This window comes from Coturnix japonica, chromosome 16 (assembly GCF_054131305.1).
Source record: "Coturnix japonica strain WE chromosome 16, WE-NBRP24, whole genome shotgun sequence".
Taxonomy (NCBI): Eukaryota; Metazoa; Chordata; class Aves; order Galliformes; family Phasianidae; genus Coturnix; species Coturnix japonica.
This window is the reverse complement of record NC_140678.1, coordinates 9,727,310-9,745,298: the sequence shown is the minus strand read 5'-3', so window position 1 is coordinate 9,745,298 and position 17,989 is coordinate 9,727,310. Positions and strand designations below refer to the sequence as shown.

Genomic DNA, 17,989 nt, shown 5'->3' with positions numbered 1-17,989 from the left:
AAACAATCAGCTTAATTGTGTACTGTTGTGATTCAGGGCTGCTTTGGCTTTTGAAGAGGAGATATTGCAGAAGGCCTTACTGCTGTTGAGCTGATACGCTGTGAGTTCTTGCCTTTAGCATTTCTTCTCTGTGCATCTCTGCCAGCCCTTGTAAAGTGAGAGGCCCCTTCCCTGCTCCCGCTGCTGCCCTCATTGTCTGCTTGGCATTCTCACTCTGTTCCTTGGACTGCTGGTGCTCCAGCTGTTCAGCAGCCGAGGTAGAACAGAAGAAAAAAATCAATATATTTTTTTTTCCTGCAATTTGAGAGTCCAAGCAAGGCTGTGAGGTTTTTAAGCTCTTTTCTTGCTGTTTTCCTCCAGATGATTTGGTCCTTCATTAATGGGGGCAGATCTGCCACTAGGCACTGAACTTGGCCTGTTTTGATAACAAAAGATTAAAAAAAGAAACCCCGACACACACAAAAAACCTCCCTGTGATAGTTCAAAAACAGCAGAGGATTCAGTATAAGCAGGCTGTGAATGTGTAGATTTCTTACGCTGTGCCTAGAACTTCCATTTACCAGCTATAGAGAGAAGTTAACTGTCCTCCTAATGACAGATACCTCTGTCAGTTGGGTCAGTAGGGAATTAAACAGGATGACTCTGGGCCCTAAAGCTTATATACTGGTATTACTGCATTCATAATTCTTGCTCTTGAATGATGACCATTGGGCTTTTAATTCTCCCTTTATAGGTGTGTTCCTGGCTTATTGAGGTAGAGCTGATGCAATCATCTCAGCTCCCCAGCTTTGCTGGAATTACTCTGCTACCCTGGAAGATCTGGCTGAGGTTTTAAAATGAAATGTGGTTGTGTTTAGCTGTTAGTGAAGGCTGTCCTCACTGCTGGGCTGCAGGTATGTGGTAACCTCACAGGAAATGTGGACCATCTCCTATGTGAAATGGCAAAGTGGGTGAGCAGTGCTGGAGAAGGTGCACCACTCTGCTGTGTGCTGCTGTTCACGTGCTTGTTCCTCTGGTGCTGCCACATGGTGTGGTGCTGAGTGAGTCCTTTATGGGGCTGGGGAGACCGCATCTCCCAGGGCCCTTTGGCAGTGGGTCCTTTCCAGGGAGCGCAGACGGTGAGTGCTTTGCTAGAAAGGTGTGAATTTCTGCTGCTGGAAGAGGAAAGTGCAAGACAGGGACTGGTGGGTGAGTCATGAACATAAGCTGCTCAGACTTGACAAGTCTGTTGCAGCTTTGCCAAGATACAAGGGCTGGTGTCTGCCACCTCTCGTGACCCTCTCAGCAGTGACATGAGATGTTGGAACCATTCAGGTGTGCTGTGCTTTTGTGCCCAGTGCCCTGCCTGCATCCGGGAAGGGTGCAGCGTTAATCAAGAGAGGGATGGCCAAGCCACATGGGATCCTGGTGTGCTCTATATTGTTAGTACAGCAGGAGCTTGCAGGTGCTTCAGCATCTTTGCCCTGTGGTTTAAATATAATCTTTGTGCACCTCCTGGGTAGGGGTGGTAAGAGGCAGAAAGGCCAAGCTGGCAAAGTCCTTGGAGTGCTGGCAGACAACGAGAGGAAATGAAGTTTTCTGGTCTGCCCCAGGGCTGTGAAGGGCAGCATAACTGTCGTGGTCGGAAGAAAGATGTGTCTAGCCAGCATCCTGTCTGTGACAGCAAGGAACGTCTGCGAGGAACACAGGAGCAAGGCAGACAAGAGCTGCTTCTGCTCGCATGGCTTCTCCCAGCTTCCATGATTTGCAGTCCTCAAGCAGAGATGGTTATCAACTGCTTTCCTTCCCCGAGCTGCACAGATGTGAACTGCAGGCTGGCAAGGTCACTCTGCTTTCCTGTAAATGGCAGGCATGTGCAAAGTGTAATGGATAATTCCATGATGTCAACGACCAAAAGCAAACGTCTTGCAGGGTATAATTGTTTTTTCTATAGTGTCAAGAGCTTTTATGTGTTCAGCATAAATATCTTCGTATTGATTGGGAGAAGGAGATAAAAATTGATGATTTACAATGCTGAAGTGCTTAGAACATGACATTAAAATGACTCTGGAAGACTTAGCTCATAGGAGACATAGTAAATACTCAGGAGGTACAGGAAATGAAGAGGCTTTTCCCAAGTCCTGAAATCAAGCAATAAATTTAATAGAGTCTGTCTTTTTCCACCTAATGGGTTTTAATACTGACTTTCCTTTAGCAGATTTACTCTCACTTTTGATGTTTGGCTGTGGTTGGTTTGCAACTGTTTTGTTGTTGTTGTAGTTCTTGTTATTTGGCTGTTTAGAACCTGAGGCTGATGGGAGGCTGTTTTATGAGGAAACTTTAGCTTGAATGAAATGGGCACCAAACCCTATTCTGACTGGCTTTGTGTACTGATCAGCAAGAGGGTGTCTTGAACAATGGCATCTTAGGAGCACAGATAATCGTAGAGAGTAATGGTGGAAGGACCACAGGTCCATTCCCTTGCTCTGTGTATAGATGAGCTTATCTAAATCACTCCTAACAGATCTTCCTGCTGCATCGTATCTAGTAAACTTTGAGATCATATCCTTCTGTTTCTATATGTAGTAATATTTGTACATTTCCCTCCCTTTTCAGCCTAAATTGATCCTTTCTTTGCCCTCTCCTTGTGCACTGAGATATTTCTTCACCTTTCGTTATATTATTCTTTCAGTGGGTGTTTACATTGCTCCTTTCTTTATCCCCATTGTGCTCCCATACACTAGGAGGGGTATGGAGAAGTCCTGAGAAGTACAAGAGGAGGGGTTGCTTCTCATGCTTCGTGCAAGGATGATCACAGCTCCATTCTACCAAACACAAACATCTCCTGTCACGTGGGATTTGCAGTGTAAAGGTAAGAGGAGGGTTGTGCAACTCAGCAGTGCCAGGTGCAGATGGAGCTGACATCTCTTGGCTGTAGGTGCTCTGTAGTTATAGAAGACTCTTCACAGGTGAGAGGGTTTCATTGCAGAGAAGCTTACAGGCTTTTCTGTGTCTATCCTGAAAATGATTTGTTGGCAAGATTAATTCATATGAGAATTTGATTCCTTCAGGGCTGCAGAATGAGAGGCTGGAGAATGGGAATGCAGTAGTGGCTTGTGCTGCAACTATTTGTATTTTGTTTTTGTGTCAAGCAGGAAAATGCTGCCTTTCCTTGCTAACAGCAGCTGCCATTAGTAGCTGTTCCTTGAAGAGGACAAAGGAGGAGCTCTGGGCTTATTGCAGCTTCTTCTCTGAGGATCTCAACTTGAGTTTAGGTTTTAAACCAGAAGGAGAATGTCACTGTAGGGATGAAGAATCCTAGATTGCATTGTTAGAGGAGCAAGAGTCCGTGTAGCAGCACCTGCCAGTGGATTGCTGGTCTGTTTTGCTGGAAGTCAGATGCTGCATTCTATGTGAGGGGCGTACAATGTGGGATGTTCCTAAAGCTCATCCACACGAGCAAATGGCCCAGAAGGCTTTACTCTGTTCATCAGACATCTGTAAGTAGCAAGGCCGGGCAATTACCTGAAGTAGTTTTTCCATGGTTCTGTCAAGAATTTGTGTGCTGCTGCCTGCAGATACAAGTAATACATATGGCAAAACGAAAAAGCACATGCATTCCTCAGATGACATGAGAACAGCTGGGGGTGTGATTTGCTGAGGTCTTTCCACCTTTCTTCCCCCAGAAGCTCAGGGGAAGCTCCGTCTGTCCCTTCCACTGCTTTAGCCCAGCTGTGCAGAGCTGTGTGTGCTGACTGTGCATTGCCCAGCACTACCAGGGAGCTCTGCTCAGGATGAGGCCGCAGGGACTCTTATTGTTGGGATTTTGCAAAACCAAAAGGCTACTGCTAAACAGAGGAGAGTGCTGTGAACTGAAATAATTAACAGTGCTTTCATTATTGAAACACGGATTGCTTTGTGTGTGCACTATGAGTACTACAGAGTTTAAAGGAAAGAGTGAAAGGTGTTAATGATACCTCCTCATTAACCTAATCCTTCAGATGGGTGTTTCGAGGATTAGGTCCTGTTTTCTCTCCTTGCCAGCAAAGTGATGCATGATCTGTATTCCACCCCTTCCCTGCTGTGCCTGCTCTTTCTTAGTGTGGCTGTGTAGCACCTCGCGCTGTGGTGTCCCAGTCATGGTTGACATCTGTGAAAGTGATAATGCAAAGCAAGTCTCAGTGTGCCAAAATGGGCTTTATTAATGCATACAGATGCGGTTGTTGCAGAGCTCCAGATGAATGAAGCAGGTCTGTCAGTGAGCAGGAAGGCTGCCTGCTCAGTGCTGCATGTTTCTCACCAAGGGCTGCGTGCACTGGATTCTTGATGGGAAACCAACCTGGTTTCTGGATGACTGGTTAGCTGTGCTGATTTGCTTATACCTGCAAAGCCATGAGGGATGCAAAACTGCCCTTTGTTAGGTTTTTAGGGGTAAAGATCTGAACGAAGAGTCAATCATGCTTTTTGTTATGTGATTAAATAGGTCTTTCTTCTTAGCACATCTCCTCTTCCTGTGCCTCTGCCATTGCTCCAGTTTGTGGTTTGTTGCGGGGAGATGCTGGGTAGAATGAATGTGTGGTGGTTTAAAGCAGTCTAGGTGGCCCAGCCATGTGGTTGCTGCTGGCTCACCCACCACAAGGTCAGCATTGCTGGTGTCACTTCACATGGATGAGTGGAGTTGTCCCAGCCTGCCCTCCAGGCAAGGTGCTCAGCAGGAGCACAGGCCTGACTGCAGAGCTGCAGCAAGATGCTCTGGGAAGAAGGCCATGCTTTTTTTTTTGCTGCCTGGTTATCACCACCTGCTGTTCTCTCCTTCTGCCACGCTAGGACAACCACAAACCCTGTGGTGCATCCCCTTCTCCCCCTCCTGCGTGCCCTTGTAAGAGCCTGAGAGAATGAGGATCGTAGTGTGAATGCACAGCAGTGATTGGGAACATCTGCTCAAACCAAAGAATAAGCAGAAACAGCAATTTTGCAAAGCTGCTGGGAGTTTGGGGAAGTGGAAGTGATGAGTAAGAACTTTGCTGTCCAGTCCCATCCACCAGCAATGAGGTGTGTGGGGTGTCCTGGTCCAGGCACAGTCTATGCAGGGCTGGCAGTATTCCCTATTGGGGCAGCTCTCCTTGCAGACCCTGCCTGCCTGGAATGCTTGGCTGGAAGAAAAAAGATTAGTAGAAGCAGAAATTCCTACAGCATGCCTACCTGCCAAGTGGTGGTTTCGGTTGGCCCATGATGCTGGAAAGCAGCTCTTAGCTTGGGCATGTGTCCATCTCCATCTGATCTGTGCAGCATCCAACCCCACAGAAGAGCAGTGAAGAGACTCCTAGGGCCTGTTGTGTAGAAGGTAAATCACCGTATGGGAGTTGATGGCACAGTGTGGCTGCGTGGGGCATCTGGGGGCGGGAGAGAGGAAACCCAGGGCCTGCACCTCTTAAAGTAAACTTTTGGAAAACACTTTTTCCCTCCCTAACAATCTTTCTATGATCTGTGAGGTTGAAATAATTCAGCCTTGGAAGATAGTAGTGAAGATGGAGAATTAATTTTCCTTCTCATCAGTGGTCACCTCCTGCACTGCAGCGATTCAGAATGACAGCCCACCTCATTAAAACTCAGCGCGTGTGTACTTGATATTAAACAAATCAGATAGCTCTGAGATTGCTTATTTATTCCAGAGAGATAAGGCTGAATTGAACCAAAGCAGCTTGCAGCCCGATGTGTTTCAGCTGAAGGCTGCTAATGATGCATCCTAGAAATACAGAGCATCAGCAAGTCCTTTGTACCTTGCTAATATTTCCCCTGCAGTAACATGAGTGCAATTATAGCTTGGAAGGATGGGAGCTGGAAGGCTGGAGGAGAAATCTGAAAAGAGGATTTCATGATGCGAAGTCAGGGGGTGTATGTGGGTGAGTGGGGAGCGGTACCTATAAATAGTTGGTGCTGAAAGCTGCTTTAGGATTGTATGGGAATTTGGAAAGATACAGGTGAAACACTTGTAAATGTGCTTGTTTTACAGAAAGAGGAGAGCAGTGTGCATGCAGGTTGAGGAAAGGAGCAGAGAAGCTGGACAGGAATCCGTGGGAGGGGTGAGAGAAAGCGGAGCCTTAATGGGGAGAAGCTGGGGAAGAAAGAGATGAGTGTGAAGCTGTTTGCGGGAAGGGATGTAAAACTACCATGTGGCTGATGGAAAATTTACTGTCTTGCTCGTGACCACCAGGGAGGAGAGATTGCTGCTGCCTGCCCTCCCTCCCCCCGGTTCATCTTTTGATTTATAGTAATAAGAAACTGTCCTTCCTAAGAGCAGATCATGGGGCTCAGCCGAGGGATTAGAGCCGCACCGCTGACCTCTGAGCTTGCTGTGATGCCGGTGAGTCACCGACTCATCCTCTGTATTGGCAGCCTGATGGATCCCCTGGCAGCTTGTTGGTGGCATCTCTGTGTTGCTGCCTGAGCTGTGCCTGTTGTGCTTAAACTCTGACCTGAGAAACAAGTTCATTCCCGGCTCTTTGTATTTTCTCAGCTTTTACTTCTTAAAATGTAGACTTCTTTTGACAGATCATCTCCATGGTAACTAACAGGACCGGGCTGCCTACAGAAATTGTAGTAATAAAGTGGTTGGTTTTTACACATGATGAAAAGATGATGAAGCACAATGATAGGTGATAAAGACACAGGTAATTGCTCTAGAATAATATTGCTGCCAAGAAGATGACTGAACTTCCCACACAGAAGATGAACAGATGGCGTATTTATTGAAATTCGTAGGCTGCGAGCAGGAAAAATGTAATTGATGGCTGTGTAGGTTTTGTTTCAGTTTACTATATGTTAAATGGAGCTGGGGAGCAGCATGCCAGCAGATGGAGCCCGTATGCAGAGCCACCACTCCTCTCTTGGGGAGCTTGTTTTTTGCCTTAGCTCAGAATTCCAATCAGAGCCATAAAAGCAGCAGAACTGCTAATTGCTCTGATGCATTTGCTGGTTTAGATCTGTCACGTAGCCCTGTTTTATTTTAGAAAGGGTGTAACGCTTTTGTAAGAACAGTTGTGGTAAATTATCTCAGCCTGCTGGGAGGGCTGGAGGAGAAAGCAGAGAAGTGAGTACTTGTGAAACTTGTGCTCAGTGCTGGCTCAGGTGCACGGTTGTGTTAGTAAACAGCAGCTGGAGCTTATTTGCTACCTCAGCTGCTGAAGACTCTCCTCTGGTAGGACGTTCTGTTTTGCAGAAGCCATGGGAAGACAAAGGCAGGATTTCTGCTCCAGTTGGAAAAGACCAGTGAGATCATCTGTCTAACCCAACCAAAGATCACCTAGTCCAGCTTGGTCTCAATGGCTCCCTCGCCTCTTTGTGGTGCTGTGCGAGGGCTCTGAGCGTGCAGGGCTGTGGCACCCCTAACTAAGGGCTAGGAGCCCTTAGTTCGCAAAAGATTACAGCAGCTCGAGCTGAAGTGCCACTGCTTCCTCAGCTGCTCCAGCACCTTGGTGTGCCCTGCTGGCTCCCCATGTGCATCAGTAAGAATGTTGTGTGCTGCTTAGTGCATCGTAGGGCTCTCTCCCTCTATGGTGTGGTGCTACTTTATTGATTGGGTAACTCATTTTCTCATCAGGTTTGCTAAGGAAGCCACTTCCCACCTGGGTTTACATCCTACTGCTCCTGCTCATATCGACTACATTTGTAGGACTTGCATGCAAGGGGTTTGGAGGGGGAGTGTAAATAAAAGAAAAAAACAGGGTCTTTGTCTTACAGTGTCAATGAGACTGAAAATAAATGCAGTGTAGAACAGACTCTCTCCAAGACGCTCTGCCCCAGGGAAGAGCTGTAAATTGCAAGTTCATCACTTGGCAGTGTTTGTGTCAAACTCACCCTGCCTTCCTCCAGGTTGTCAGAGCACCCACATCTTCCGTGGCACCTGAAAAATCTGATTTGTATGCAAATTGCTCCTGTTTAGGTTAAAAAAACCAGCTCGCTGTCATTCCTTTTTTCAAACTTCTTTCCTTTTCTTACAGAAAAGGAGGGGGAGAAGGAGTATGGAGAAGGTGTATCACTTAAGTAACAAGATGAAACAAAATTGCGCTGGCAGGAGAAAGACGTGCTTTTTTGAGACCTGTCAGCCAGCCAACAAATGGAGCATTAAGTTAAAGAGATGCCAGAGATGTGCTATGTTAATAAAAGAGAGGATAGGAAAGGAAAAGGAAAAGGAAAAGGAAAAGGAAAAGGAAAAGGAAAGGAAGAACATGAATCTAAGCCCTGAAAGGAGACTGGCTTACCAGCCATATTTGAGCAGTTACTCGAGTGCGTGGAGTATGACTGGAGTTCGTTCTGGGCTGTTTTCTGCCTCAGATGTACTGAGGTTTCTCTCATTTCCATCCTTGTCAGGGCAAAAAGAGCCTGTGGGGCAGAGTGGGGCTGTGGTTCCCAGAGCCCTTAGTGAAGCTGCAGAGCCCCCCGAGAAGCTCTCAGCCTCCGTGGTGATGTGCACAGTCATTGATGACGTGTGCAACCGAAACTGGAATAGGATGCTGTTGGATCACTGCTGGAATAACGTGACCCAACCAAGCAAACTGCAGATCACTGTGCTTTGTGCTGGGGCTGGAGGAGACTGCAGCCTGGTAGAGGGCTCATTAGAGAGCAGCAACCTTTCCCTGCACTGCTTGGCATGAATTAAAAGCCCCTTAGTAAAATGAGCGTGAATAAAGATAAGGCTCCAGTGAATGCCTTACCTTAGTCTAGGTGAGTGTTTGGGTTATGCAGTGTTCCCAATGCTTCTGTGCAGTTGAGCTGCAGGACCCAGCAACTCGTAGTTACAGGTGTGTACACAGCATGGGGCCGACATGCTGTGCTGTTAGTTGCCAGGTGATCAGCAGCACGAACCAGCTTTCAGGTTCCAGTTCTGCAGGGTCTACTGCCCGCCAGCTTAAAGCAAGTGATCAGGAAGGTGCATTTGACAGGTGAAGCTACTGGAGCAGTTTGTTTGTTCAATTGAGTGAAAGCTGCAAACCAAGTGTTTATTTCCCAACTTCAGCTGTAGCTGCCAATCGCGTGTGCTCAGATTAACTTCAAAATTAAAAGTGTTTTTGAAAGTTAAACCAGTTAAGGCAGTACCAGAAGCTTGGCTGTGAGGTTTTTTTTATTACCCTGATTCCACTGGCACCTCTTTCTCCATCTGACAAAGTCTTGAGCAGAAGCTATTGCATACCTCTGCTTCTCACTGCTTTAGCATAGCTGGGTTAAAACCTTTTTGGATTTTGTACTTTGCATTGACAAGCAAGACGTGCAGCATGGGTTTGTAGCAGCAGCACTGCTTTTGTACACTCACTCACTGCTTTTCACATTGCTTTATTTGCCTTGTTACTGAGGCACCGATCTATTTTCAAAGAATTATTCGGAGAGTCGTTGAGATCCCTTTTCTGAGTGAAAATAGCTGAATTGGGTCCTTCAGGTTCTCTGCAGGTAACACTGATGCAACATTCAGCTTCCTTGCTCTAGGCCTGTCATCATGAGTGTTCCTGGTGCACCTTCATCATCTTTGACCCCAGCAGCTCTCTGGAAGGCGTCCTATTTCTGCAGCACTTGAAAAGGAATTGTAATTAAATTTTTATGCCGTCAGGAAGTTGCTTACCACAGTTGTTTCTTGCTCTGCCCTCTTATGATTCTACATTTAACTTGCTACAAGTTCCTGGTCTTTTATTTTTACTTTCCTCCTTTGAACGTGATATTCAAGTTCTGAAGGACAGTTTTTTTCCTTTATTCTTTGCTGTCCTCAGTCATCTTAATCCGCCGTGTAACCCCATCAACAAAGTGAAATTCAGCTTTTGTTGTTGCTGTTCATTTGGAGTGTTTTCACTTGGTGATACAGGTGGCCTGCTGCTTTCCTGTAATACCTGTACGTGCTTTCTTGGAAGTGCTTCCAGCTTTTCAGCTATTTCCTTTTACTGCTACACTGTTTTTTATGCAGTTCTTTTTCAAAGATTATGGCTTTCATTTCTGTGGGCTTTTTCTCTTCTGCAGGGCTGCTGAAGAATTGCCTTCCTTTGTGCATCTGAAGACTGGCTGCTTCTCTGACACAAGTTTTTAACTCATTATTTCCAATATCTAAATGGTGTTTACATCACCCTGTCATGATATTTTCCCCATCTGCCTGTTTTAATTGTGGTTTCAGATTGCTGTTGCTTGCTGTTTGCATACCTGTCTCCCTTAGCCCTGCAGCCAGTATCCCAAACTGGTTGCTTTTGCTTATCTGTTCCTTTTTTATCCCATCACACTGCTTCCCTACTGGCCTTGCTTGCTGTGCTGCCCCTCTGCTCTCCATGTTTGGGGATTTTCAGTGTCCTCTGGGTTTTTTCTGCCTCTGAACCTTCCCTGCTGCCTCTGTGGTTCACAGATCAGGAGCAATTCTTAATGAAAAGCTGGGGACTGACAGTGGAAGCTGCCCATTCTTTCCAAGCATCTTATTTACAAAGTACTTATATTTACGTGTTGTTTTCAGATAAATGCTTTTCCAAGTGATAGGAATTGGAATATTGCAGCTGAAATCCACTTATAAACAAACCTGTGTTGCTACACTGTTGTATAAGCCCAGAGTTTAGCTTAAGTACTGCACATGCTTTTATCCCCTCCCCTCCAGCAGAACTGGAAGGGTTCCTGGCACAGGGCTGGACTGATTTGCAAAGGCTCATAAATGGTTTAGGTTGGAAGAGACCTTAAAGATCATCTACTTCCAACCCCCTTCCTTAGGCTGGCTGCTCCCCACCAGCTCAGGCTGCCCAGGGCCCCATCCGTGGCCTTGGGCACCTGCAGGGATGGAGCACCCACAGCTCAGGGCAGCAGTGCCAGCACATCACCACCCTCTGAAATAAAGGAAAGGCAGTTTGCTCTTTGGGGTCTGACAGAAATCTGCAGGGTAGCAGCAGAGGGATTTTAGGGAGTCCCCTTCATGGCCTCGTGAGGTCTGGGAGTGTCACAAGAAAGCAAGCTCAGAAGGAGCAGAAAGAGGGGGACATTCATGCATAAGGTGGTCAGCCTGGAGGGGTCCTGGTGAGGAGGGACTGTGTCCTCATCTTGTGCTGAAGCTCTTGGAGTAGGTTTTGATTTACATCTCTGATCTCCACCAGACCTTCACCTAATTGAGTAGATTGACCCTGGCTCATACACAGCAGGCAATTAATCATAGACTGACTAATCAGCTTTCTCAATGGCTGGCACCTTGCAGAAAGGCTGAGAATCGCACACTACCTTCACTCACCAGTTTCAAGATTTGTAGCCAGCTAATACTATTGAATTCTGTGGATTTACTGTAAACTTTAATTATTATAAGCTCTGAAACGCAATGAAAGTTACTTTGCTTAGCTAACCAAAGTGGTTATTTAAATACTAAGTTCTGTAGATGCTTTAAGTAATTGCACTCAATAGTTTTCCACGCTGTTAACATTTAGCTCAAACCTGTCATATCTATCTAAATGTAAATCCCTTGAAAACCGAGTACCAGAGTGTAGAAGTGTTATAGAAGTGTTATTTAAGGTTTAAAGGTAGTTTTATTCAGACGTCTTCATTTTTCTCTTTCCTCTGGTTCACCTTCTCACTGCCCTGAACTGTGGAGGACCTTCATGAGCTTATTCATTGCTTCCAATGACTGCTGGACAAGTGGAGCCCGGTCACGTTCTCCTCTGCTGTGTGCTTTATAGTCCTTGGTGCCTGTGTTGTAGAAGCTTCTATACTACAGCCATTGCTCATTCTCCCACTGGACAAGCTATCACTGAGCACATTTATCAAACATTGAAATCCATTCTTATTATTAAACAAAAAAGGGGGAATATGGGAGACACACTACAAGAAGTATTGTGCAAGGTTTTGCTTGTTTTGCTTGTGCTGAATTTTTTGAATCGTGTTCATAGAGATACAGCTTATGTGGATCGTCATTTTGAGGCTTCCCCAGTGCTAAAGGAACAGCCTATGGTTAATGTTTGGAATATGGCCACAGGACTTTGGAACTGTCCCCTACCACTGACAACTTGGGGTCGTGAATATGCTCGTATTTCCACAGGGACTGGCCCTATGTGGGTTCCAGCATGATATCTTCGGTCTCATCTGAAGGCAGAAAATAGCATCCAGCCTTTATAGTAATTGTAATTGTGTGTTTCTTACTTAGTGGTATTGCTTTGTAACTTGCTGTGTTATAGATAATATTAGTAATAGTTTGACATAGTGTGTGATTTTCTGTTTTACCAATGCAGTCTCAAGATTTAGAATTTAAGGCATTAGCTAGGATGTTGTGTGCTTCTTCTATTTTAGTAATAGATCAGATGTGTATTAAACAGGATTTGATGTAATCAATGCTAGAATCTACAGGAATAGCTCTTTTAATGTTTTAGTACTGTTTGGTTACGATATTATTAGCCTATTAATTAGCTTTTCTTAATTTGCAAAGACAAAACCTGGAAAGGAATTCTAGTCAAAGAGATGACCCTGTATCATAGAATAGATACCTCTCTTACATCCAACTAATTGGGATCTGAAAACATAACCATGCATCATTTTAGAGGAAAGTGCACGCTAATAGAACTAAATTTGATAGTTTATTCTGTTTTCCAAGCAGGTGTTCCACTTGGGCTCTATATCACGCACTGGCCATGCGGATGTGGTGTACAACTGGAAGAAATCCTTCAGACCCTGAATGCAGGAGAGAATCTGTGATGGGTGAGAGAGGAAATGTGCACCTTGAAGCAGGGGACGCGCTGCTGGCACTACCTGTCACATCCACCACCAACATGGCTTGCTGTTTCTCAAGGGTCAATAAGTAATAATTCCCCTAGTGATACTCTAGTACGTTTGTCCTCTAAAATTGGTTCTATTTGACATGCTACTTCATAAAATTGCACGATCATTAATCAATTATTAGCCCGGATAACTCAGTCGGTAGAGCATGGTTATGAGCATCTTAAAAGCATTTATTGTACAAATTTTAGTGGTCATTAAAATCAATATATCAGAGTATATGAAAATTGAAGACTTTTCCTGATCAGTTACAGATTAACACAATGGGACCCTCATGGATTTATTTTCAGGTTACAGAAACTTAGGTTGCAGTACAAACATGTTTGTTCTTTTTAGTGGGTTTAACAGTAATGTTGTTATGTTGTATTTGACTTGTCTCTTTTTTCACTTTTAGAGTATTGTCAATCGAGGCCTTGATTGAGTTATAATAGTTATGTTATTAATTTAAGTAGTGTTGCTATTCTATTGGCAGTATTGTAAGAAGAATTCTACGGAGCGTCCGTCATGGATCCAGATGAGAAGTTCACAGAACAGCAGCTACGAAGCAGGATAAAACTACATGAGAACTGATTGAACAAATGAACTGAACTGCTTGTTAAATATGATTGATCGTTAAATCAAACCCTTTTTCAGACTAAAAGAAAACGGGGGAAATGTAGAGAGTGTTTTTTACAGCTAGTTAGCTGAGAAGGGTCGTAAACACGGTGCAGCTAAGCAAGCAGCCATAACACCTACAAGGACAGCAAGAACAACAGGATGCCCTGGGATGGTGAGAAACTAGCCATGGTTCTGGGAACTCAGCAAGGGAGTAGCTTTCAGTTGATAACAACAAGCTGTTAAGATACTCGGGGATAGTATGTAATTGGGAACCAATGATGAGCTCCACTTTTGCAATATGTATGAGCTAATTATCCGTATTATAAATGTACACGCAGCCAAGGAATAAATGAGATTCGCTGATCATATGTCAATGACAGGTGTGGTCGTCTGCTTTTCTCCCGCCGTTCTGCAACAAACATCTATATACAAATTTAAGAACACAACGCAGTAACTGTTACTGTTTATTAACAACCAGTTTTAATAATACGATAAAAGTATGTCCTGAGAAAGGGGAACAAACATGCTTCTTCAAGGTTTTTTAGCTGTTCTGGATCTCAGCCGTCGCTTGATGATCAGATGATCACTTTCCTTCTTTTGTTCCTCAGATTCCTGAAGAAAACATTTCAAAAGTTACTCATCTTTTCACACAAGACTGACAAGCTCTTCTTGACCCACGCAATCATATTTCTTCCCCTAAATGGATTTCAGAATGGAATTTGCTTATTATATTTTATTCAGAAAACTATGGGATACCGAGATCATTTTAATGCAGCTTAATCACAAGGAACAAATATGGAGAATGTACAAAATCCTGTTTATCTTAAAAAAGCACACACATCTGAGGAAAGCCTGAAGGCAGCTTTCATTTTGAAATACTTGTTTTCAAAAGAGTATTATAATACTTGTTTTGTGAAACATGAAGCGTTCAGAAAACATTTTTAGCCTCAATCCCTGTAGGTATGACTTGCCCAGAATTTCAGTTCTCGGTTCAGTTCCATGTTCTCAGAACTACAGTGAGAAAAGAAATTCTCATCTTCTTCATCCTCTAACAAAAAAAAAATAACATTTTGGTTTCTGCCCCTATCATTCGTCAAATCATCAAAAAATTCAGAGGGATATTACAGTATGGGCAAATGATCACTATGCTGAACAGAAAAAGGACTCTAATATAATTAAAAGATGCAGTTCCAACAGAGCAAGAATGTTCTTAGCACAATAGCTGCCGACAGAGTCATGAAACTGGCACATCAGATCCTTTGCAAGTTGGCTTAGACAGGAGATCATAGTTTAAGCATACCTAAAAAGCTGTCTAAGTTGTGCTCTAGAAAAGCGTGTAGTAGAATAATCCCACTCCGACACACTGAAATTATCTATGATTCCAAATTAGAAGACATCTCCGTGATTGCTACATCACCTACTTAGTAAACTGTAAGTCAGCCAAACACAGAGATTTTTGAGGACAAACTAAAACAGAACAGCAGGAAGACCAACAAGAATGACTTGCTAGAATAAAGAAATACCTCAGTACTTTCAACCTCCCCCTGCAAATAGATGAAACCTCCAGTCTGTTTGGACTCCTTAGTAGTTTATTTTAAGCCAAGACTACAGTATAATCGCTTACCGAAGAAGCAGGTATATCTAGAGGGCCAGAAACGACAGTGGAATACAGCTTCCTTTTGCATCGTTTTGGCTTGGTCTCTCCTTCTTCAAGACTTTCAGGTTCGTTTGATTTAGGAGAACTTACTGCTGACATCAGCTCTTGGCTAGAAGAAATTTGTTTTGATACATAAACCAATCAACTTACTGGATTTGTGAGTCTTTAAATCACTGAATGCAAAAAAAGCTTCGTAACAAACTTGGTTAATAAACGACACATAAAATTTAAGTGAAAATACTCAGAAATTGTATTTGTTCATCGAGGCTCTTTATTGCTTCTATAGCTGAAACAGTTTATAGGTTCAGGTACGGCAGATTAAAGCATGCATTAAAATGGAGTATGAAAGACAATCATGGCTCAGAAGTCACTGGAAGTCAGAAACTTCAGCAGGAGTTAAACAACAGGCCTAACTTTCGTGCTGACAGAAGCACAAGACAGAACCAACTTTCTCTGTATACTTGTAGGTTTTCACAAATGTAATAATGAATCTCTGAAGAGACGAATAAATGCATTTACTTCATAAATCAAAGGACAAGACAACTTAACATGGCAGACAAGTTCTCTAAGAACACATACATTAATAGCCTACAGCAGAAACAAGCCATTCTACAATGTCTAGAAAACATGGAATAAAACTTATTCTACACCAACCTTTAGAGTGTATAATAGAAGGAGAGCTTTGAATAAAATCTCCAACTTTTTGCAGTGTTTCATCCTTCTTTGTAGTCAGTCTTGAAGCATGTACTCGCTTTCTCAGGAAGTAGTCTTTTCCGGATTTCTGTTCAACAGAGATGTGAACATGTGAAACAAGAGCATTGTTTAAACTTCATTTTAGTTCAACGTTATTTTAAGTTGACATTTTGAGCTTTACTACTGACACCTCTGTTCATTATGCTGATGATACCACAACGGCAAGTAATGTAGACAATTTTATACCCTTTAGGGAGTTGTCAAAATCTCAGCTATTTCAAGGCATACGTTTCTTAAAGTTTCTTAATAAGGCAGTAGTTTCTTTAAAAGTAGCTCCCAAGCTGTGGAGTTGTTTCTTACATAAGCTGTTCTAATTACATAAAATAAACAAACATACAAAACAGAAGACAACAGATGGGAAAAATCTACTACTCATACTCTGACCATGCCAAGGATACTGCTATCACATGTGAACATCTGTTTTTAATAACTGCCATGCATATTAATGATATGAACCTTAGTTTAATACAAGGGCTTCACTTACAAAAGCACACGATAATACACTAAAGCTTCTCTTCCCAACTATTCAGTGTGCAATATCCTTCCCTCCAAATCATTACACAGTACAGCCATTACACGCTCTGGGGACAGACTGACTTGCCCTTTGGTTAGCTTATGGAATTTAATAGGAAGAGCTCATAAGCATGTAAGATTCCCATTCAGGTATACACATAAGGATAAGACACTGCTTCTTTCGTGTTACAGGATCAATTAATTAATAATTAATTAACAATTACAAGAAGTCCCAAGCTAGCTTCAAAACTAGAACAAAAACCAACCATTTTCTCGTCACTTGCAGAGGGTGAATTAAAAGCCATGACAGATTTTGTATTTTTCGTGTTCTCACTTTTCACCAAATCCTGGGAAAATAAGACAAGTTTCAGCCATGATTCTTTTGGAAAGAACAATTGATGTCACAAAAGTGAACACTTTAAACACTTTTGCTAATAGTAGGGAAGTATTTGCTAGTGGTAACTATTCCACTGTAAATCAAATAATACATAAGCATTCAATTATAAAAACAGGACATTAAGATATCAGTATTAGACATCTCATGATGTCTAAAAAGCTGATTTATGTCTACAGGTTTCAAAGAAAATACACAATGGAGTTAAGAGAATTTCCCTTCTCTTAAACCATTATCACTGAGCTTGGCTATTAGTTTTGTTCATTAAAGCAGTTCATTGATTAAATTCTTCAACTACTTTACTGAGGTAGAAATAGCATTTTTTTAATGCTTGAATGAGAATGGTAAAAAGGCACCAGATATTTTGTTTTCTGTTGGGTCTAGGTCATACCTCATCCATGTCATCACTTCTTTTCTTTTTTGCCTTAGGCATTTTCACTCCTAAAGGTATCATGCTGCCGTGCTGCTTTATCTCCATCTTATCAGGTTGCAGAGGTGTCAGTGGGATTTCCAGCTCCGGTTTTGGGAACCGACTAGTTTTGCCATTTTCTGTGGACACTCCAGAAGAGTCGAGGACAGTTCCCAAATGCTCCTGATAGCACAGAAGAATTTTAAGTGCAAGTGTTAAGGTAGCCATGAGATTAAAAAGCTATAAAGCATCTGGAAAAGGATATGTAAGCATTCAATTTTCCTGCTGTAAGAACACTTGTAACAGAAGGAGTCTATTTCAGTTACAGCAGAGTTTTACCCCTCTTTCCTAGAACTTGTTACATTTAAAATTATTTCCAATCTATGATCACAAAAAAAGTTCTCCATGTTAAACTGAGCCTGATACTTTACAAGTCATTTTTTCTCAAGGGCACAGACAACTACACTTTTTTTTAATAGAGAATGGTGGTAGAACTGACACGAGTTTCTTCATCTCAACTCTGCTGTGTCAGAACTGGGCAGGAACAGGAGCATTTGATTCAAGTGTTCGATTAACTTCCAGCTTAATCTTAGGGAATTTGCCCTTCCTCTTCTACACTAGAGATGTTATTTACATAAGTAAGGTCCAGCTGGCAAGGTGCAAGCCCAGTACAAGTCATTAAAGAACTCCATTGCTATCTTTTCCCTGGAGAGAATTCAGACATTCAAGCAATGACACCGTACTTAAGCTGAAGGCTATCATGTACCTGCTCATGGTCAAATGGCAGCAAATGCACAGCTAAGTGACAGGGAAATGTCAGTATGCATTTCCCCAGCAGCACTTACTGTCCACAATCCACCCAATCCTGTTTTTCTCAACAGGAACAACAAAGTCAGAACTGAGATCACCTGGACTCCTCCTT

General features: G+C 43.1%; 1 protein-coding gene across 1 annotated transcript; it reads right to left on the bottom strand.

Moving 5' to 3' along the window:
- Nucleotides 1-1,753: 1,753 nt before the first annotated feature.
- On the bottom strand, nt 1,754-17,501 carry LOC146758253 (kinesin-like protein KIF20B). Its single transcript, XM_085517291.1, has 4 exons — nt 17,050-17,501; nt 16,531-16,611; nt 15,653-15,779; nt 1,754-1,836 (listed from the first exon to the last, which is right to left on the bottom strand). The coding sequence occupies exons 1-4, from the start codon at nt 17,293-17,295 to the stop codon at nt 1,754-1,756; spliced, it is 537 nt and encodes a 178-aa protein (XP_085373417.1). The 5' UTR covers nt 17,296-17,501.
- Between the last annotated feature and the right edge of the window lie 488 nt (nt 17,502-17,989).

Coding starts and splice junctions, on each gene's coding strand:
- LOC146758253 (XM_085517291.1), bottom strand. CDS start 17,295: ATGGCTACCTTAACACTTGCACTTAAAATTCTTCTGTGCTATCAGGAG. Junction 16,612..17,049: donor GAAGTGATGACATGGATGAG/GTATGACCTAGA, acceptor TTATTTTCCCAG/GATTTGGTGAAAAGTGAGAA. Junction 1,837..15,652: donor TTCTATTATACACTCTAAAG/GTTGGTGTAGAA, acceptor TGCCATTTACAG/GAAAGCAGAGTGACCTTGCC.